The sequence below is a fragment of the Balaenoptera borealis genome, assembly GCF_965194805.1.
Source record: "Balaenoptera borealis genome assembly, chromosome: 13".
In the NCBI taxonomy this organism is placed as follows: Eukaryota; Metazoa; Chordata; class Mammalia; order Artiodactyla; family Balaenopteridae; genus Balaenoptera; species Balaenoptera borealis.
Window position 1 is genome coordinate 24,825,353 of NC_138870.1, and position 22,066 is coordinate 24,847,418.

General features: G+C 42.5%; 1 protein-coding gene across 1 annotated transcript in view; it reads left to right on the plus strand.

Moving 5' to 3' along the window:
* The window catches only part of CCDC91 (coiled-coil domain containing 91), a 422,422-nt gene extending 401,073 nt beyond the window's left edge, over positions 1-21,349 (plus strand). The window contains exon 13 of the mRNA XM_082352190.1: positions 15,746-21,349. Within this exon, the coding sequence (XP_082208316.1) occupies positions 15,746-15,832 (87 nt within the window). The 3' untranslated portion in view covers positions 15,833-21,349. The remainder of the gene's footprint in view (positions 1-15,745) is intronic.
* Positions 21,350-22,066: the final 717 nt, after the last annotated feature.

Here is a 22,066-nt window from a genome sequence, read left to right on the forward strand (position 1 = left end):
ACACCTTAACAGACACCTCACCAAAGAAGACATATAGATGGCAAGTAAGCATATGAAAAGATGCTTCACTTCATACGTCATCAGAAAAATGCATATCAAAACAACGAGATACCACTACACACCTATTAGAATAGCCGAAGTGTAGATCACGGATGATATCAAATGTTGGTGAGGATGTGGGACAACAGGAACCCTCATTCATTGCTGGTGGGGGTGCAAAATGACAATTTAGCAGAAGACAATTTGGTGGTTTCTTACAAAACTAAACGTACCCTTATTATACAGTCTAGCAGTTACAATCCTTGGTATTTATCCAAAGAAGCTGAAAACTTATATTCACCCAAAAATCTGCACATGGATGTTTATAGTAGCTTTATGCATAATTGCCAAAACTGGGAAGCAACCAAGATGTTCTCCAACAGGTGAATGGATAAATAAACTGCGGTACATCCAGACAATGGAATATTATTTCACACTAAAAAGAGATGAGCTCTCTGATCATGAAAAGACATGAAAGAAACTTAAAAGCATAATAGTAAGTGAAAAAATCCGATTTGAAGTGGCTACATATAGTTTGATTCCAACTATATGACATCCTGGAAAAGGCAAAACTATGGAGATAGTAAAAATAATAGTGGTTGCCAGGGGTTGGGGTGGAAGGAGGGATGAGTAGGTGGAGCACAGGATTTTTAGGGTAATAAAACTATTCTGAATGCTACTGCAGTGGTGGATACATTTGTCCAAACTCGTAGAATGTACAACACAAAGAGTGAACCTTAGTGTAAACTGTGGACTTGGGTGATGATGTTGTGTCAGTATAGGTTCATCGGTTGTAGCAAATGCGCCACTCTGGTGGGAGACGTTGACAATGAGGGAGGCTATGCATGTGTGGAAGCAGGGGCTATGTGGGAAATCTCTGTACTTTCCTCTCAATTTCGCTGTGCACCTAAATCTGCCTTAAAAAAGACAAAGTCTTTTAGTGAAAGAAACAAAAAACAGAAAGAACTCAGCTACAAACTTTCTAATGCTGCTCCCTTAGCGATAACTGGAAACTCTATCATTACACTAAAAAATATAAAACCTGGCGGAGTAGCCGCGTCCATGGAAGCAGCTGCTGCACCAGCACATTCTGACTGACCCGCAGCACAGACGGCACAGCCAGTAGCCACGTTCACAATGGACTTGGGACACATTTTAGCCCTAAGTAAGCAGGATATGTAAAGAAGGAAAAGAACTCTGAATGTTGATGCACAAACGTCCGCAATGGACGTGCCCAGCAAAGATGGAACTGAAACTAAGAACTTAGAGCTGGACCACAGTTGGCTTGGCCGGCATCAGAGCAGACGGGGTGGTCGGACCCTGACCTGGCATGAGACGGGAACTTTGGCTGCAGGACAGAAGGGCACACTCTGCGTTAGGGCAAAGTCTCAAAGGAGCCCTGGTGTCCCGTCGCGAGAGATGGAAGCTCTTAGATAAGAAGAGGGAAAAGGCTCCGGCAGGGCATGTAAGGGAACAAGGTTTCAGGCAGGAAAGCAGGGGAGGGGCTTGGAGAAGGCCTGGTGGGGGCAGGGTTTTTAATGTCTGAAGCCAGGATTGGCCGTGGAGAGTCATCTTCTGATGTCTTTAGCTCCCATTAATAAATTACAGCAACATACCTGCACTTTACATCCTAATGGCGCAGCAAAACCACTGCCTCTCGGCCTCACACTCCTGGTGCTGAGCCGCTTTTGCCTGTTTTTTTCTAGGACGGGTGAAGTGTCACAGCTCGGGCTTAGGCCTCCCTGGGGTAAACATCAGGCATTCGCCTTGCTGTTGGCCAGAGAGCTGCCTGTGGTCACACATGAGAGACAAATTAACACTGGCACCAACCTTGCATTTGGAAGACAGGGTAACAGTTTACAGGCTCCCGAGCGCTTTCACAGCCCCTCTCACTGAATCCTCAGATCACATCTGGGGCTGCTCAGGCACATCTGGAAGGCCAGGCATGGGTGGACCACGTCTGGAAGAGTGGTGGGGGAGGGAAGACACATCGGGCACTCTCCCCTCCCCACCTTCCTCCCTGTCACTCTCTTCAAAGAACTCTGGGCAGGGAGTCAGCACACGGGGCTTCTGAGCCCCATCTTCCTACTGACTGTGAGCTCAAGGGCAAAGTCAATTACATATCAGGTGATTTCTAAAGTTCCCTCCAGCTTCAAGGTACATTCAAGGTCACATTCTGTGACAACCGGGAGAGGTAGACAGCAAGGCTAGTGAGGCCCTCCTTGAAAATGGAGACCCTGTTATTCAAAGAATTTAATAATTCCTACCACCAGTTACACAGGTGGTAAGTGTCTCTGGACACTTTCACTGAGTGTTTTTATCACGATGTCACACACACACACACACACACACACACACACATGCGTGCACGTGTGAGCACACCTGTGGATTAACCTTGACCTGCTTGGATCTGGCTCAGATAACCTGATACAGATAAAAGAATCCGTGTTTTCAACTAAACTGTACTAATTACTTGGACAGTAGCTGGCTAAATAAGATTTCACAGATTGACAGCCTGCACACAGGATTTGTCCTGAAGCCCTGTTTCATTTGGCTGCCTGAGTGTTTTGTTAAAAAAAAAAAAAAAATTAACACGTGGTGACATTTTAAATTTGGGATATTTTACATAAAGACTGAAATGTTTCAATTCTCTTAAAAAAAAAAAAAAAGATCTGGCCAAATGACAATAATTGGCTGAAATGAGTTCATCATTATATTGTCCTTTCAGTTCGTGTTTTCCAGTCTTGGCACTGTTGAGATTTGGGGCTGAATAATTCTTGCTGGTGGGGGTTTGCCCTGGGTAGTTGAGCTTTTCAGTCCTGTGCCCACCAGATGCCAGTAGAAGTAGCACTTTTCCTTCTGTGTGACAACGAGCGGTGACATTGCCAATGTTCCCCGGGGAGAGGGGGGCAAATTGCCTCTGGTTGGGAACCATGACTGTCTGTGGGCGTTTGAGTAGTGATCCCCGGACAATAGAATTTTAGAGCCGGAAAACGTGTAGTGCTACCCTCTGCTTTTACAGAGGAGGAAACTGAAGCTCATCCAAGAGGTGAAGTAACTAGCTCAAAGTGGCACAACCAGGACAGCTAGGAACAGAGCTAGGGCTGGAACCCTGGTCCTCTGACTCCTTGGGCAATGCACTTCTCCCCTCAACTTGCGGCCTTCCAGGCCCCCCCACTCACCTGCTGGCTCCTGGGGCTTTAGTTACTGACCTGGGAAGTCTGACTGCTCCTCTCTGCCCTCTCCAGAGCGCACTGAGCCCTGCTCGGGGTGCCCTGATGAGTGAGACTGAGCAGCCCTTCGCTTGCGGGGAGCACCTCCCCAGCGAAGGCTGCCTGTGCTGTCTCGCTCAATGGGAAGGGTTGTTTCAGAAACATTGACCTTGTTCTCTGCTCATTCAATAAGGATTGTCCTCATTCCCAGCTGATTGAGATCACCAGTCTCTTCTGCGTTCTTGAAGCAACATTTCCTCTAAAGTCACTTACAAAATGTGCAGCCAGACCAAACGTTTGTCTGAATTCGTTTGTCACTCTGCAAACTCCTCAGGAACATGGTCACCCTACAACAGTCAGATGATGTTATTTATACACTTAGAGCTTGCTTCACCATCGCAGGTCTCGTCCTTTTTGATAACAATGGTTTTAAGGACATATTAATGATTTCCCACAAGAGATATTTTCTTTTCAGAGTAAGAGATTCCTCTGGCATGAGAAAGTACATGTCAAGGCTCGTTGGGCCAGGAGCCCCCAGTACTTGAGTTTTACTTTCGGCTCTGCCACTGTCAGTCTGTATGGGCTGGGCAGGTCCATAGGCTTCTCAGCTGTAAAACTGTGTGTGAGTGTGAGTGGCCGTGGGACCCCTGGAAGCTCTCACATGGAGTTAGTTATGTTCTTGTTTCATCTGTTAGAGTCCGTGTGAGATTTCTCCCCTTATCAAGTCCTGTTATAATTGGTCTATTGCATTTTTGACAGAGAAAGCCCCAAAGACACCTGTTATAAAATGTTATTCTTTTACATACCTACAGGGGGCCACCCCATAGATTAAGTAGAAATTTTCCTAGTTATTAGTGAAATACTTTAGTTAGAAAGTAGCTTTGCCAGATGGTCAAATAGTTCTTCACTCAGTTTGTGGGTATGTCCTCCTTGGCTGTCCTGCTGAAGTGAGAATCATTTGAGCATGTAATGATGCATGTCACCCTCCTCCCCCTTCTCACCACCTTCAGTCCTCCCACCCAGTGTAGGAGGACTTGGCATGTGTTTTCCTATACTGTGATCTGGAGCTTATGGAGCACTGCCATGTGACCACTCAACACTGCCATATGTGTGTTCTTGTTGTCTTGTTTTCTATTCTGGATACATCTCTCCCTGGTATAGTTTCCTACCGTCTGTGCTTCTGATCATCTCATCCTTTTTTTCTTTTCTTTCCTTTTCTTTTCTTTGAACTTGGGGTGAAAAGAATCTCTGCATGAAAGGTAATGATAATAGCAGAACAGTATATAAAAGCGTTGTTGCTAACATTCCTTTGTGTCATGTTTTGGGTCAGTCTGATCATGGGTGTGTCTGGACAAGTGGAGAGGGGGAAGGAGAGCCATAGGAGCTGAGATGCAGGAACTGAAGAGATGAATCTGGAGTTAAGGGTGGGCTGCAATTTGGACTCACCCAAGACACACCTGATTCTGAACATAGCTCTAGCTATAAGACTGCCTACTGGGGATAACCTGATCAGGATTGCTTGAGGAACTGGGCAAGGCTGGGCCCATAGATGAAGCCTTCACTACCTAAACTGAGCAGGGCCAGAAAGCCAATGCAGTGAGAGTCATTTTATCTCCAAACCTCAGCCATGCTTAATCTGACCCACATTGTGTACCTCTGTGTGGATATACATATACCTTATACTTATGTCTCTTTATTAAGAATGAAATCAAATTGATTTAAGTTTTTGTTTAACATTGACTTTGTATCAAAGTCAAAGTTTTACCTATTATTTTAGCAGAAGGTCACAAGAAATGCTAAGGACAATTGCTAGCTGTCCTTGAGTATATGTTCTCCCTCTCTTCCTTAGCAAGAAAGTCCTAAAGTTTAGCTGGGCACGTGGCACCTCAGCTAAAGACTCCATCTTCTAGCTCATCTTACAGACTGATGTGACCATGTGACTAAGTGCCAATGGGATGTGAGCAGAAGGGATGTAAATGACGTGCCGTTTGCACCCTTGAAAAGGGAAGGATTATGCCCCGTTTCATCCTCTTCTCTCCAACTGGCTGCAAAGTGGACATGAAGGCAGGAGTTGGGAACAGACAGTTTAGCCCCGAGATGAAAGTTGAGTGCTAAAGATGCAAAACAGGACCGGAGGAGCCTGGTCCTGAAACTGTGGAGTCTAGATTGGTTACGGTCAGATGGTGTCATGAGAGAGAAATAAACTCCTGCCTTTTTTGAGCCACAATTATTTTGACTTTTGTTACAACAGCCAGACCTGTTTTCTAATACTTGCATTCACTTTTATACCCTTTGTGCAAATGAGCATCTGAGCCTCAGAGGCAAATAACTTGCCTAAAATCATCTATAGAACAGTCCCTCCAAGCAACCAAATGTCTTGCTTTCTCTTAGATGTCATCTCTCATATGGAAATGCCAGTGAAATCATACAGCTCTTTCCCCCCACTGAAAGGAATGCCCTAGTCTGAAGCAAGGGTACATTCTGGAGCATCTGCCTGGCTGAGTGGGCAGCGGTGCTTTCTGTTAACCTCTATCCTGGGATTCCAACCACATCAGAGGCTGAGCTAGTTTTGCAATTAAGATAATCCATATGGTAGGTCCATAAATCATAATCATGATCATCTTTACTTTGTACCAATTTTACTACTAACTGTTTACATTTAAGGGCTTTGGTTTGGAACTTTATATAGTTAAAATGAAATTGTTTAGCCCCGAAACAGAGAATATGTTCCAAGGTATTTTATTTGTTCACTTAAAATTTTTAAACATTGCATGTTAGTGAGATGTGGATTGTGAGAGCTATCGTGGCATCTCTAATTCATTTTCTTTCAGAAGGCCTGAGGAGCTACTCATGAGAGGACAGCACACTTTCTTGGTCATCTCTGACTAGCTCTCTTGCATCTTCATGGTGATCTCAGTGCTTCTAATTCCATTTGGAAATTTCTGGACTTGTTCTAAGAACTACTCGTGCAGGACAGCTCAGTTATATCTGTGAGCCATAACTGAATGTCTCTTATCTCTGAAGCTATTTCCAAGATAGGCAAACAAAGGGAGAGGCAGGAAGAAAATATCTTTCCTTCTGCATATACAAGCCCTGGTTAACCATGGAGTACAACAAAGGTAAGGTATTATATTGTCTGTAGGACTGGAAAAGTCCTTGCATCAACCACTGTGTTCAGAAATTGTGTTTTTACTTTTGCCTTTTACACAATCTCTCATTAAATATTTCTCCGTCTTCCCAGTGTTATCTATCAATTATGAAATGCCATTAAACTAGAGCATCTGAGCTCTCATTCACCAAACATTTTTACAGTTTATTGTTCTTTATCTAGATGTCTCACCCATTTTATACAACTTCTTTTATCAACGATAAGTGAAATATAGATCTTACATCTTTACTGCTCAGAGAAATACATTCTTATGGTAATGTATATGTGGTTGGGGGCAGTGATGGTAAGGGGGAAGAAAGATGGTTGTCAACTGATTAAAAGGTTAGGCTTATTGTCTGTCTTGTCAGGACTGTGAGCCGTCACGCAGCATGGAAGCGAGGCAGGATGGATTTATTCAACTACAAATATTCATTTTTTTTTAAATTGAAGTATAGTTGATTTATAATATTACATTAGTTTCAGGTGTACGGCATAGTGATTCAATATTTTTCTAGATTTTACTCCATTTAAAGTTATTACAGAATAATGGCTATATTTCCCTGTGCTGTACAATGTATCCTTGTAGCCTATTTATTTTATACATAGTAGTTTGTATCTCTTAATCCTTTACTCCTATCTCACCCCCTCACCCCTCCCCTCTCCACACTGATAACCACTAACTTTTTCTCTATATCTATGAGTCTGTTTTGTTATACATATTCATTTGTTTTAGTTTTTAGATTTCACATGTAAGTGATAACATAGAGTATTTGTCTTTCTTTGTCTGACTTATTTCACTAAGTGTAATACTCTCCATACTATCCAGAGCAATCTACAGATTTTAATGCAATCCCTATCAAAATACCCATGACATTTTTCAGAGAACTAGAACAAATAATATTAAAATTTATATGGAAAACAAAAGACCCTGAAATGCCAAAGCACTCTTGAGAAAAATGAACAAAACTGGAGGTATCATTCTCCCTGACTTCAAACTATACTACAAAGCTACAGTAATCAAAATAGCATGGTACTGGCACAAAACAAACACATAGATTAATAGAACAGAATAGAGAGCTGAGAAATAAACCCACTCACCTATGGTCAATTAATCTATGACAAAGGAGGCAAGAATATACAATGGAGAAAAGATAGTCTCTTCAATACGTGGTGCTGGGAAAGCTAGACTGCTACATGTAAAAGAATGAAATTAGAACATTTCCTCACACCATATACAAAAAAAAAGCTCAAAATGGATTAAAGGCCTAAATGTAAGACATGAAACCATAAAACTCCTAGAAAAAACATAGGCAGAACACTCTTTGACATAAATCATAGCAATATTTTTTTGGACATATCTCCTAAAGCAAAGAAAATACAAACATTCTTTTTTTTTATAATTTTTTAAATTAATTAATTAATTTATTTATTTATTTATGGCTGTGTTGGGTCTTTGTTTCTGTGCCAGGGCTTTCTCTAGTCGCGGCAAGTGGGGGCCACTCTTCATCGTGGTGCGTGGGCCTCTCTTGTTGCGGAGCACAGGCTCCAGAAGCGCAGGCTCAGTAATTGTGGCTCATGGGCCTAGTTGTTCCGCAGCATGTGGGATCTTCCCAGACCAGGACTTGAACCCGTGTCCCCTGCATTGGCAGGCAGACTCTCAACCACTGTGCCATCAGGGAAGCCCCAAACATTCTTGAAGGCTTGCTATGTGCCTCTGCCTAGGGATAAAACGTTGATAGGAGTCTACTTCTGCCTCAGGAAGCTTATAGTCTACAGGGAGACCAAGTAACCAGTGATTTAAAAACCCTATGCTGGGGGATGTCATGGGGATGTTTACAGGGTGCTAGAGGAAAAGGTAGTAGTGACATCCAACTCAGTCTTGGAGAATCAGGGGTGGTTTTCTGGAAGAGAGGGTGATATTTAGGTGAATCCTGAGTAGAAGCTACCCATGTGAAAAGGCAGAGAATAGCATCGCAGGACTCCAGAGATGAGAATGAGTAAGTTTGGGAACACTGAGTAGTTCCAGACATCTGGAGCATGGAGTGGGAGTGGCTGACTAATGACAGCCAAAGCAGGGACCATCTTCAATGTCCAGGAGAGCTGAGATATCAAGTAGGTAGAGGTCAGAGGTCAAAGTAAACAGGCATTCAGCCAGGCTGGGGAAGTTTCATCCACTCCAGTGCTGAAGTTTGAGGCTGGCGGAGAGGAAAGTGTTAAAAGAAACCTTAGAGAGCTTTACTTGATGTGAATATTTTATTGAGTGAGAAACAAATTGTTCACCATCAGGGGTACTTCAAACCCCAAACTGGTATGAAGCGCAGAGACATGACGTTACAAGATGCTCATAAAGTGAAAATGAGGAAGGTGTTTCCCTTCGCAGTGATTGGTTATTTCAGTGGTGGTTTCCAGATGACAGAGGATTGGTTAAAAGTGATTATCTTACACCATTTAAGGAAGATGAATTAAATTTCTTTTATGATTATCTGTGGCATTTACAAGAAATAACCTAAGTTAACTTGTGCTTATGTTCATGAAACAAGCTAGATTTAATTTTGCTTACATAACTTCAATGGTTTTATTGGCTTGGGAGGTTTTCAAGCCTGTTCTCCATTTTACTTTATGAAAAGGAAATAAAAATTTTGGTGTCTACTATCTGTCAGACATGGTATATTCCTAGTCAAATTCTCACACAAATCCTTTAGAAGGTATAATTATCAACATTTCAGAGCTGAGGAACGTGGTCTAGAAAAGGTGTCACAAAACCGATGAGTAGTACATCCGGGTTTCAAAGTGATTTAATTCCAAAGCCTGTGTTCTTTCTGTCTGCAGCAATATCCCCAGAGCAAAGGGTCAGCCAAGACCGGGCAGGTTGTAATGAACTGGATAGAAGCGACAGTGAGTCAGACCTGGGCTTTAGGTAACCACATGGGGACAGGGTAACATCTGGCACAAGACTTTTAGGGAGAGGGCTATTTTGGGGAAAACACATGATAAACTGCCCTGGGTGTGGGACAGGAGGTTCCAAGGTCAAGTCTTGAAGAAGACAAAAGCAACACCAAGTTTCTCTACAGAGAAAGTTAACTGGAATTTGGTATATAAGCAAGAAGTTAGACAGAAAAGGGGAAGAGTTAAGAGAATGGGCCAAGCATGGTGGGGGGTGGGAGCTACAGAGAAAGGTGGCCAGGGAGCGAGGCCCCTGGTGATGAGATGGCTGAAAGGTTTTCAAGCCTGGGAATGTCTAATATTTAGTCATAAGTTGGTTGGTGCTCTAAAAACTCCAACAGTTGCCCCAATTCTCCTATAACAGTGTAGTGCACACACTTACACAGCCTTGTGTTTGAGACGGGCTCAAGGGGAATGCTGAAACAGGAACAAGGTGACTGCTTGGTGTGGAGGGACAGGGAAAACAGAGGGGAGACCAGGCATAGACAAGAGAGGGACCATACATGGAGTGATCAGACCTTAGCCAGAGGTGGCCAGGACAATTGTAAACAACCTCCTGTCCACACGCCAAAGATTAACAGAGCTTGAAAGAGTCTCTAAATGGCTTACCTCATAAGGCATGAGAATTCGAAACAATTTCATTTAAATCTAAAAGGGCGAGTTGACTTTAGCTGACATCTGGTTTATGAAAAGAAGATATTTCTAAAAGAGCTACTCAGGATTAAGTGAGTGACCTCGGACAACAGTTAATTTTCCATCCTCGGTAGTATTCAGGGAAAGGTAATACACACCCCGGGTATGGCAGTGAGAGGACGGGTTCAGGTATTAGATTGGCATAAACTATAGGACCTGTTGAACTCTCTCCCAGCGAGTCCAGATTAACTCTAGAAAAGCAGCTTCCAAGGCTCCTAAATGAATTAAGAATCCGAGGAAACAGGGCTCAGATTGGGAACACATGGTGACAAAGCTCAGAGTAAAGGAATAAAAAGTCCACCCCAACAAGTTCAAAGTAAAACAGAACCATTCACATCCAAGCAATGGATAAAGTGACCACTCTATTGAGATGGGTTCCTGGTTCAATGCAGACTTCTGCATGTGCTCTCTGTCACTCCATAACTAGTGGTTTGGTTTAGGCAGCCAGGATTTGATTTCAGAGCAAGTGGTGGATGTAACTGTCTGAAGATGAATCTAACCTGGAGATGTTCTTGCCTTTTGAGATTTGGGTCCAGACCCATTTGTCCCAGCTCATTCACGATGTCCACAGGGCTGGAGGCATCGTGAGGGATGGAAGCCCATCAGCTTCAAGAGAGGAAACAGTGGTAAAGAGAGAAAGACTGAGAAGCAGCAATCTAGGGAGAAAGTCAGGAACAACTAGCTCTCTTTCTCCTTGCCCAGCCAGAAAAACCCTACCAGATGCTGCTTCAATCCTAGACTGTTTGCAAGGACAAAGTACGTACCAATTGCTAAAAGATAACTGCAAAGATTATACTAAAAAAAAAGTTTCTTGGATATTGTCTAAAAACGTGCCTAAAAGAGTATATATATACAAGTTGGAGAAAAATACCTAAGTAAATATGATATCCTGCCAGTGCTCAAATTTTATGTGTCAGCCAGGGATGAAGAGCTGGGGTACATGAAATTCATAGATGAACCATGCATTTGCAAAAAGCAGACGTTTGAATTTCAGCTCGTAAGGTTTTTCTCCACCCACTCGTGCTAGAGCAACAGTGAAATGTCAGAAGTCACGAAAGAGGAAGAGGGGCAAAGGACCTAAATCAACCACAGACCAGATCATCAGCCCTGGAAAACTGACTGTAGGCCTCAAACAAGTGCTAATATTTGAATTAAGAATAAAAATTCCGGGCTTCCCTGGTGGCGCAGTGGTTGAGAATCTGCCTGCCAATGCAGGGGACACGGGTTCGAGCCCTGGTCTGGGAAGATCCCACATGCCGCAGAGCAACTGGGCCCATGAGCCACAATTACTGAGCCTGCGCGTCTGGAGCCTGTGCTCCGCAACAAGAGAGGCCGCGATAGTGAGAGGCCCGCGCACCGCAATGAAGAGTGGCCCCCGCTTGCCACAACTAGAGAAAAGCCCTCGCACAGAAACGAAGACCCAACACAGCCATAAATAAATTAATTAATTAATTTAAAAAAAAAGCATTCATTCTAAAGTCTACTTTAAAAAAGAAAAAAAAAAGAATAAAAGTTCCCACATGAAACCAGTCTAGGAAAGGCATACTTGATGATTCTTGCAGACTCTCCCATGTGTTAGATTCCTCCACTGAGCAGGACTGAACACATCTCTGGGGGTCACACCCACCTAGATTAGGTTTGAGAGACCAAGGAGTTTGGTTCTTGCCTCAAAGTGTCCTCCCACTGAGGTAACTAGAAGTAAATTGACAACCTCGCCTAGTAGTTCCAAAAGACTGAATCACATTTAAGCTACCACTCAGCTTCAGAAATGTTTTTCTTCCGAGAAACTATCTTTGAATTAGTGAAAAATGTTAGAATGTGTGATCACCAATTCTTTCATTTAATAAACATTTTTGAGTCCCTCTCGAAATCCAGGCATTGTACTAGATTCTGCAGATACAGAGATGAAGGCACTGTCGATGCCCTGGAGTCAACTGGAGTCTAGTGAATAAGATGTTCATGTGAACATGATCAAAACCCAGTGAACTCACCTCTCAAGTCAAGACTGCACCAAGTGTCGAGTGTGCCCCGGGTGTTGGGAGAGGGTTCACAGTCCAGGAGGAGCATAGGCTGAGCAGCTGATGCATGAGTGGGGGGTTATCAGATGAGAAGCAGGTGAATGGCATTGCAGGAGGAGGGACTAGTACCAAAGGTACCAAAGAGGGGGAGACCATGACAGTGGTGTAAGGAGAGTCAGTGGTGCCAGGATCAAGGTAATACATTGAGCTCTCTGTCTGTGCAAGAGCTTTCCTGAAAAATGAACAAATGCTTGGCAATGCTCACGTGCTTTCTTGCATTGGAAGTTCAGCAAATCTAAAGATACTAATTCAGAGCAAAAGGAAATAAAAACTTTTCGCTGTTTCTCTGTGATGCCTCAAGACAAGCGTCAAGGGATTTAGGGATTAAGTCTCCAGAATAGTCAGGGTCGCTTCATGGGCATGTGACCTGCAGTCCATAGGGCCCCATGCTCAGACCTCTATACTTGGACAAAAGCTCTGTTGTTGCTGTCTTGAAAGTCTTTACTACATTTTGATCAAAGGGTCCTGCATTTTTATATTTTACTGGGGCCTAGAAATTATGTAGCTGATCCTGAGAATAGGACATTTTCAGAGAATTTGAAATAGTTCAGTATTGTTGTATATAAAGTGGAAGGAGGGAGAGCTGGCTGATTAGGTTGAATAGGTAGGCAGTGGCATATACTGAAAGGCCTGAGAGGAGACAAGAACAAGATGGTGGAGTAGAAGGACCTGAGCTCACTTCCTCTCATGAAAACACCAAAATCACAACCAACTGCTGAATAACCATCAGCAAAAAAGACTGGAACCTACAAAAAACGATAACCTACATCCAAATACAAAGGAAGAAGCCACAGTGAGATGGTAGGAGGGGCACTTTAGCAATATAATCAAATCCCATACCCACTGGATGGGTGACCCACAAACTGGAAAATAAATATATCACAGAGGTTCTGCCACAGGAGTGAGAGTTCTGAGCCCCACATCAGGCTCCCCAGCCTGGAGGTCTGGCATCAGGAAGATGAGCCCCCAGAGCATTTGGTTTTGAAAGCCAGAGGGGCTTGAGTGCAGGAGTTCCACAGGACTGGGGGAAACAGAGACTCCACTCTCGGAGGATGCACACAAGGTTTCATGTGCACTGGGACTCAGGGCACTCTGTAGGAGACTGGGCCAGACTTACCTGCAGGTCTTGGAGGGTCTCCTGGGGAGGTAAGTGTTGGCTGTGGCTCACTGTGGGGATAAGGACACTAGTGGCAGAGACCCCAGAGCTCATCACTGTGAGCTCTCCAGAAGGTCGCCATTTTGGCACCAAGACCTGGCCCCATCCAACAGCCTGCAGCCTCTGGTGCTAGGACACCTCAGGCCAAACAACCAACAGGGTGGGAACACAGACGCACCCATCAACAAACAAGCTGCCTAAAGTCATACTGAACCCACAGCCACCTCTAAACACACCTCTTGACATGGCCCTGTCCACCAGAGGGACAAAACCCAGCTCTACCCACCAGAGGGTAGGCACAAGTCCCACCCACCAGGAAGCCTGCACAAGCCCCTGGGCCAATCTCACCCACCAGGGACAGACACCAGAAGCAAGAGGAACTACAGTCCTGCAGTCTGCAGAACAGAGACCACAAACACAGAGAGTTAGACAAAATGAGACAGCAGAGAAATATGTTCCAGGCAAAGGAACAAGATAAAACCCAAGAACAACTAAGTGAAATGGAGATAGGCAATCTACTTGAAAAATAATTCAGAGTAATGATAGTAAAGATGATCCAAGATCTCAGAAAAAGAATGGAGGCACAGACTGTGAAGATACAAGAAATGTTTACCAAAGAGCTAGAAGATTTAAAGAACAAACAGAGTTGAACAATACAATAACTGAAATGAAAGGCCTGGAAGTCTGGCTAAGCATTTAAAATTTGCCTGTAGGAGAAGGACAGTCATTGAAGACTTTGAGTAAGAAAGTAGCGTGGAGAGATTTGACTTTTAGGTCACTCTGGTGTAATGAAGGCATGAGAGTGAAGATGTAACGAAGTTTTTCCCATTTAAAATTAATGCCTTTTCATTGTTCAGATTTCATTTATTGTGTTTACAGTTTTGAACCACTTCAAAATGCAAAGCTCTCTGAGAGGACTAATTGCTGTGATTAAGTTACATTTTAGGGTAAATTAAGGTAGCAAGATCTGCAAGTGCTTTTGAGAACTGGAGGTAGGAAAGACAGAACTGGAAAAACAGGAGGCAGAGGGCTCTGTGTGGAGGTGGAGGCCACAGAGAGGGTGGGCCTTTAGGGGAAAGCTTGGATTTCTTTTCATTTTCTACAATACCAGCCAGACCCACACATAAAGACTTTTTTCCTAAAATTGCTTTTAGCTCCGCTACCCAGATTCCTTTATTGCAGTGGTACTCAAAGTGTGGTTCCCAGGAATGCAGCATCAGCATCACATGGAACTTGTTAGAAGCGCATTCTCTGCCCCACCTTAGTTGTACTGACTCAGAAACTTTGAGGCAGGCCCAGCAATCTGTTGTGACAAGCCCTTCAGGTGATCCTCATGCAGCTAACAACTGTTGCATCATTATAAGTTATCTATGTCTCTGGAACTCAGATATAGAAAAAGGTGGAAATGCCCATTTGGTATTAGAATGAATAATCAAAAGTGATTTTAATACCAAGAAAATTCAGCCTTGTTCTAAACATGCTTTTACATGGATGTATGTTCAGTGAATGATCTAGGATCTATATGATTGCAATACCTTCATAGGTGATAATTCCATAATTCCAGAGCCAGTTTAAAAGGACCTGTATAATTGCATGAGTTATGAATCATAGCTGCTGGAGCTAATGGTATTTAGCAAAACAAGATAAAGATGATTCTTTTTTTCCTATGATCACTATGTGTACGGGAAGAATGTTTAACTTGCACCATCATCTTCCAAAGGATCATCTCTGCTGATAATGCTGGAGTTTTTCATTTCTTTGTGCCTTACACAGCACCAATAGTATTGCAGCTATGTTAATACATGTCCAAAAGTCGCATTGGTTTACACAGTCTATAATATTTCTGAAATGCAGTCTGAGTTGCTCCTAAAACTAGAATTTCTCAGATTCTTTCCATTGTCTTCCATGAGTAATCCAATATACATGAAAGGATAAAAAAGTAAACAATTTTGTGATAATTCACATTTTTCCAATGGAATTTTAAACAGTTTGACAGTTTGGTCTTGTTAAAAAGTGATATAAAATAAATGCTTCTTAGCAAACAATTGTCCAGTAAATATTATAATTCTGTCTCATATTCTCACAGTGGATTGTTTTCTGGGGCTTTCAGTGGAATTCTTTCAAATTAGAGCTCAATGATCTTCTTTATATTTTATCCAAGGTTTGAAATACATGAACCTGTCTCTACTTACTTGAACAATGGCCTCTATTATGGTGTCTTTTTCTTTAAATCCAAATATTATACTCAGCATTTTAGGAATTCCCTATTCCAAATACAGGCAATTAAATTGTCTATAAGTTATTCAGAGCCTTAGAAAATGAAATGAAATAGGAGTTTGTACTTTGAAATGAGTTCAAAAATGTGTACCATTTGTCAATGCTACTCTCTTTCAAATAGTCCTCATTATCTTCTGGTTCTGTTAACAGACAAAATAATCTGACACAGACTTCTCTAACAAAGATGTTTCTTTCCTAGGAGAAGTCTGGCTTTTCTCAACAATCAGGAATCAAGTTCTTGACCTTGAAGATGGGAGAGAGAACAGAATGCTTCCTGGTGCCATAGTGAACTGGATGGAATTTGAAAACAGCCCCCAGGATAAATAGGGGGACACACATAGCATTTGTATTGTTTTTGCCAACATCTAGGACTAACATGGAGCTGACAGCTAGGGACTCTACAGTAAGAGAACAGAAGTCTGGAACCTTGGAAACCATGGAGGTAATGCCTGAAAACAGGGCTCAGATGCAAGGTTCACATCAGTGGCCTGGCCTTCCTTTGGCCTCGTGGCTCTGGGTTGATACCAGAACAAAAGTTATCAGCATCTTTTTCTGTTCAATGATTGTTCACCTCACCACTTCTGTGTTGGTCTTATAATCTAGTGTCCCAAGAGTGTGGTTCAGTTCCACCCTCTTAGAAACCTTGATAAAACAAGGAAGAAACAAGTGTTTATGAAACCAATTTACAGGAAGAGATGAAAGAACGATGGTCTCATTTTGAGATATTTGAATATTAACCCAAATGAATCTAATTGGTAGACTTTTAAGCAGCATGGAGAAAGTGTTTGGGAGCAAGGTTTCATTCTTAAAGCAAAGAGGCTGGGGTCACAAACTCCCTTTTCTCCCTGAAGCCACTCTATCTCCCTTCACATCTTCTTCTTGGCTGGGCATAAGGGGGAGCCCATTCCTGCTACTGTATTCCCCTTCTGTCATATTCTTGTCTGGTGTCTGAAGCCCAGACTGTTCTGTTTTAACTTCATGCCTCAGTAAAAGGCTCTAATGGGAGAACAATTCTTCCTGGATGTTTTAGAGGGACTGTAAGTTGCACATCTGAAAAATTCACTCCCTGCACCCATACATGTTCCTTATCCTGAAGGACCTCTAAGAGTTACAGTATCATCACCTAGTTGACCAGGTGAAAAGTTTGGAGACACTTGTTTCTCTAGGAGGTATTTAAGATATCATGAGGGCATGGGAGTGTTTATGGAACACAGAGAGTGGGAGGCAGAGATATTTTGAAAGACAGAGGTTAATTACAGCCTGGAGTATGTAAAGGAAGACAGGAGATAGAGACTTAAGTGCAGGCTTTGTGTGGGCAGGATTAAGTGTAAGGCTCTGAAAACCTCAGCTAGAGTGGACACTACAGGGCTGGTGAAGGGCAGGAGGAGGGAGCAAAAGGGACACCAGTTCTAACAAGTCCTGCTTCCCTTGAGCAGGATGCTCCTCTAACCCTCCAGACTCAAGGAAAGTTCCTATTTCCTTTCCTCCTCAGCTTCTGGTGAGAGCATTTCCATGTTGAAACACCCTAACACATGGGATCATTTCAGAGACAGAACAAGGTTGTGCCAGGCAGACAAGAGGCTGGGAAGCATCATGATTCCATCTCACATAGGACACAGTCCGACAAGCAATGAACATATAATCTGAACAAATTCATATCTTTATCTCTCAGGACACAGTCAAAGGTGGGGCTGGGGTAGAGGAAGTACATTTTATGCCATAGAAAAGCAGCAAAACATAAGAATCCATTCTTCCCTATCTTCACTACTTTGCATACTCACTACTCTCTAATATTTTCTAGAACTTTCCCTCACTCTCAACTCCCAACCTCAATTCCCATTCTCTTTTCCATATAGTTCTTCTAGCTTCTCCAGATTGCCCCCAGCTATTTACTTACTTCAAACTGCATAACAAGGTCCACTGAATGATTTATTCTGAGCCCTTTAATGAGACAGATACCTTTACAATTTCAGTTTTTCCATCTGTTAATGGGAGCAATAACACACCTGAGAGTCCATCTATGACCTGACATACAACACTTGAACTTTCCGTAGTAAACACCAATATAAAAATAAATGCCAAGTGGAATTATCATTTTTGTCTCATTGCTTGTACTGTTATTAGTGATTCTCTGGGAGTGATAACTTTCAGGCAGTATGAAGTCTTCAAGAATCTTTGAGACTAATATTCAACCTGAGAATTTCCTCTTCTTCCCTAAACAGCACTTCCAGGGAAAACTTTTTTCAAGTGATTTTACTTTAGTATCAGTAGGCCTCTTTCCTTCTTATATAGCATGCAAATAAAAGATTAAACTAACCTATGATGTATTTTATCACCTTGCCTAAATAAGGGATAGAAGATAGAAAAATGTTCTAGGAAGTCTCATGGCCAAATTGAACTCAACGGTAGGCGTACATCTCAGCAATATCTCTGAAGAAAGCACCTCTTTTAGGTACAGATCTTTTTTTGCACCTTAACATCAGAAAAACTTAGTAATTTCCAATAGTTTTTTTTCCTGCCCAATAGCTAGAAAATGTCTAAGGAGTGAGTGCCTTCCCTAAAACAACAAACTATCTCTGCCCTCAGACAAAATAAAACGACCTCAGAGATTTGAGTTTCCACAGCCTCAGCAGTTGTAGACAATAAGCAGAATAGCAGGAGACTTTTCACCAATGGTAATGATCTAGTGATAAGTGTTTCATTGCCCCATTGGAAATCTGTTTTTGGAAACTAAAATCAATGGGAAATCCTTGACTAGAGAAGACTCTGAGGTTTAGCAGCTTAGACTGCAAAGCTGGTAAAATGCTGACAAAGACAGTGGAGAAAACCAGGCAGATGGTAACTAGACATTGTGATGATCATTTTGAAATGTATAGAAATAATACTGAATCACTGTGTTGTGCACCAGGGACTAACATAGTGTTGTAGGTCAGTTATACTTCAAAAACAAACAAATACACTCATAGAAAAAGAGATCAGATTTGTGGTTACCAGAGGCGGGGGTGGGGAGAGGGGGAATTGGATGAAGGCAATCAGAAGGCACAAACTTCCAGATACAAGATAAATGAGTACTGGGGATGTAATGTACAAGATAAATATAATTAACACTGATGTATGGTATATATGAAAGTTGTTAGGGAAGTGAATCCTAAGAGTTCTCATAACAAGGAACATAATATATTTTTCTTTATTTTGTATCTACATGAGATGCTGAATGCTCACTAAACTTCTTGCGGTCATCATTTCATGATGTGTGTAAGTGAAATGATTATGCTGTACATCTTAAATTTATACAGTGCTGTGTGTCAATTATATCTCAATAAAAGAATAAGAAGACAAAGGAGGAGGAGAGGGAGGGGGAGGGGGAAGGGAAGGGGAGAGGGAAGGAGAAGGAAAAGGAGGAGGAGAAAAAGAAAACCATCCGTCAGGGAGCATATTTATCATAACTGCATTAGAAACACTAATGATTGTAAGCATAGAATATCTCTATCCGAGTTCAACAGAAATGAAAATTCTCAAACCACTTCTCAGGGGAATAGGAGCATCCTCTGCTAGACATCTCTGATGTCGTAGTCAGAAGGTGGAGTGGCCTGGAACCTTTTCTAGAGAAAGGTCTGAAGTTGCCAGGGTGTTTGACTCAGCTCAACATGGTGGGAAGACTCCTTAAGAACATGTTCCTGCTTTCCTCTCCATACTCCTTCTTTAAATTCCTTATCAACCGTCTCCCCTCTCCCAGATCAACTCAAAGATTTTAACAAGAAAATAACCTCTTACCGTAAAACAAAAATGTTTAGGATTTCTGCCCTATGCCACCAGAAGACTGGTTGCTAGATGATTGCATTTTTAGTGTCTAAGTGTCAGTAGGTTCGTGCTGCAGGGTGTACACTTCGCAGGCCGATGGATTAGAAACTTCTCTTCAGTAAGGTGACAGTAGGCCTACTTGAAACGTATTTCTCCTGTCAAAGTAATACTGACAATAACGTTTACGACACAGAGAGAGAGCATAATGGTAAAGAGCACGGAGGTAGATGGGTTTCTGACTCCACTGCTTACTAACTGTCTGTTTCCTAAGCAAGTTATTTAACCTCTGTATGTTTTAGGTTGCTCCACTAAAATGGAGATATTAACAAGTAAAACAAGAACAGCAAACAATTTCAATTGTTCACTAGGGGCTAAACATTATTCTAGTGTTTTGCCTTCATTAACTAAATTTAATACCTTCAACCGCCCTTTGAGGCGGGTGCTTTTGTTATGTGGCCCCTGAGTGTTCTCCACTCTCTGCCTTGAGCACCTAGGCATACTGGAGACAGGTGAAGGATGATGACTTGCTTTATAGGCATTATTTCATTTAATTTTCATAACAATCAGAAGAGGAAGACACTCTTATTTGACTGATTTGACACTTGAGGAAGCTGAAGCACAGAGAAGTTAAGCAGCTTACCCAGAGACAGTTAAGTAGTGGTGCTGGGAATTACAGTCAATCAGACGCTAACCTCCATGCTCTTAAATATTATGCATCATGCCAGAGGTCCCCATTTGTTAAAGGGGGATAAAAACCAACTCAAATAACATGTTTGTGAATGGGAAACATTTAAAAAGAATGGCTGAAGAGCTGTCTTCAATGCTTGCATCAAAATAAACAGAACTGATAGACACAATCAAAATCTCTGGCTTTAATTTTTTTGTTGTTGTTGGTTTTCTTTTTCCCCTTTGGTACGGGATTTTATGATGAAGTTTCCATGAGAAAAGGGATCCTGTGGTCATGTAAAATAATCAACAAAAAGAATGTAGGAAAGGATACTGGTAAGCCATATGAGGAAATAGCTAACAAGATGTTTGTCTCTATACTGACCTGAAAGCCCCCAAACTTACTATTTCACAATCGCAAGATGGCAATAAGCTGCCCCTAGAGGGCGCCAAAGTGATCATCACACCTTTTTTTAAAAAAATCTCTATTTCTGAAGATCCGGATCTGGCACGGATCCCCTGCATCTGTGAGGGTTTCTGGATGGTCCTTAAAAAGCTCCTCAGGGCCTTCCTCTGGTTTGGGGTGTGGGCCAGGGTCACCCAGAAAGCTTAAATGCAGCCGCTGGGTGATAAAAGCCCTGCGGTAAATTGACTTCCCCTAACCGCAGGGCGGCGGAGAGCGTCTAATGCAACCACAAAGTGGTTTCCTGGCACAGAACTTTCCCAACCTTTGGAACAAGATACCAGGGGATGTTGTTTAGTCTCCATCTTGGAAATCTTTCTTTTGGCCAGAGAAAAATTCTGATATCCATCAGTCTGAAATCAGCTGGACACAACCTGAAGTGGAGGCGGGAGACAAAATGCTGTCTGCGGGGTCTCCCAACCCCAGAACCTATGATCTTAAAGGAGATGCTTGCCTAGTTAATCCTGAAACAGGCGTGCACACAAATGCTGGCGAGATTGACAAACTATGTAGGATATCAGAGCTCTTTGTAATATGACAGACTGGTTTTTCTAAAAACGTTAATAGAAATTCAGTTTTAACACAGAATTCTCGGTCCCCAGTGAACCCCCAGAGCCTTCAGGTATGCTTGCAACACCTAGCTTCTTGCTGTCAGCTTGACATGCATTCCTTCTAACAGATGCCGTCTCTCAAGGTCACTGTGTAGAGCTTAAACAGAAACACAGGCCTATTGCCATGAGGCGGTCCCTTCGGGAACCCTGTTCTGAAGAGATTGAGATTGACAGTGTTAAGACCTTGAGTTTTTTCTTTAAAATATTGCCACTGCTTATTCTTCAGCACTGCCTTTGAGCTAGAAATTGATGTACTTAATGGCTGGTAAATTACATGAAAGAATGGCTTTCATCGTATTGCTCAATTTAGGGATTTCTTTCATTTCAAAGGCAAAGTTAATTACCTCTAGAAAATGTTAAACAATTATCCACTAGCAATAGCAGGGAAGATGCTCCCGGAGCAGCCAATTCAAGGGGGAGGGGATTTGGGGGAAAGGTAAGAGACTTTTGATTTGAATGAATGCTGAAAAAATGAAAAGTATATTAAGCTTTTAAAGTCTTTAATGGGGAGAGTCGAGGCTGTTGCTTTAGCCCTTCAGCGGCCTTGGCCGTCTGTTCACTCCATTTTTTTCTGAGAAATTGTAGGAAAGGCCTACTTGAGGCACATTCCATATGATTTGTGCCATGCCCCCTCCTCTGACTGCTTATAACCTAGAGTGGATGTGGCTCAAGTCTCTGGCAATCAGTGGGAGGTCACATAGGTGACCATTCATGGTGAAGAAGCGCATGGCCTGGAGCTTTCAAATCGCATTCAGGGATTTCCTACCTTGCTCTGTAGTAAATTGCTCACAGTTTTTGTGTCATGCTCTTGGAGTTTGAGGCTGAGTGGTGTCATTCAAAAGCCTGGGCCCTGCCCCAGCACAACACACACACACAAACACAGACACACACATACAGAGCTAATGTATCTCTCCTTCTCATGCCCAATTGCAAGTCCCTGAAGATTGATAAAGCTTTCAAATGGAATTCTCTGCAATTT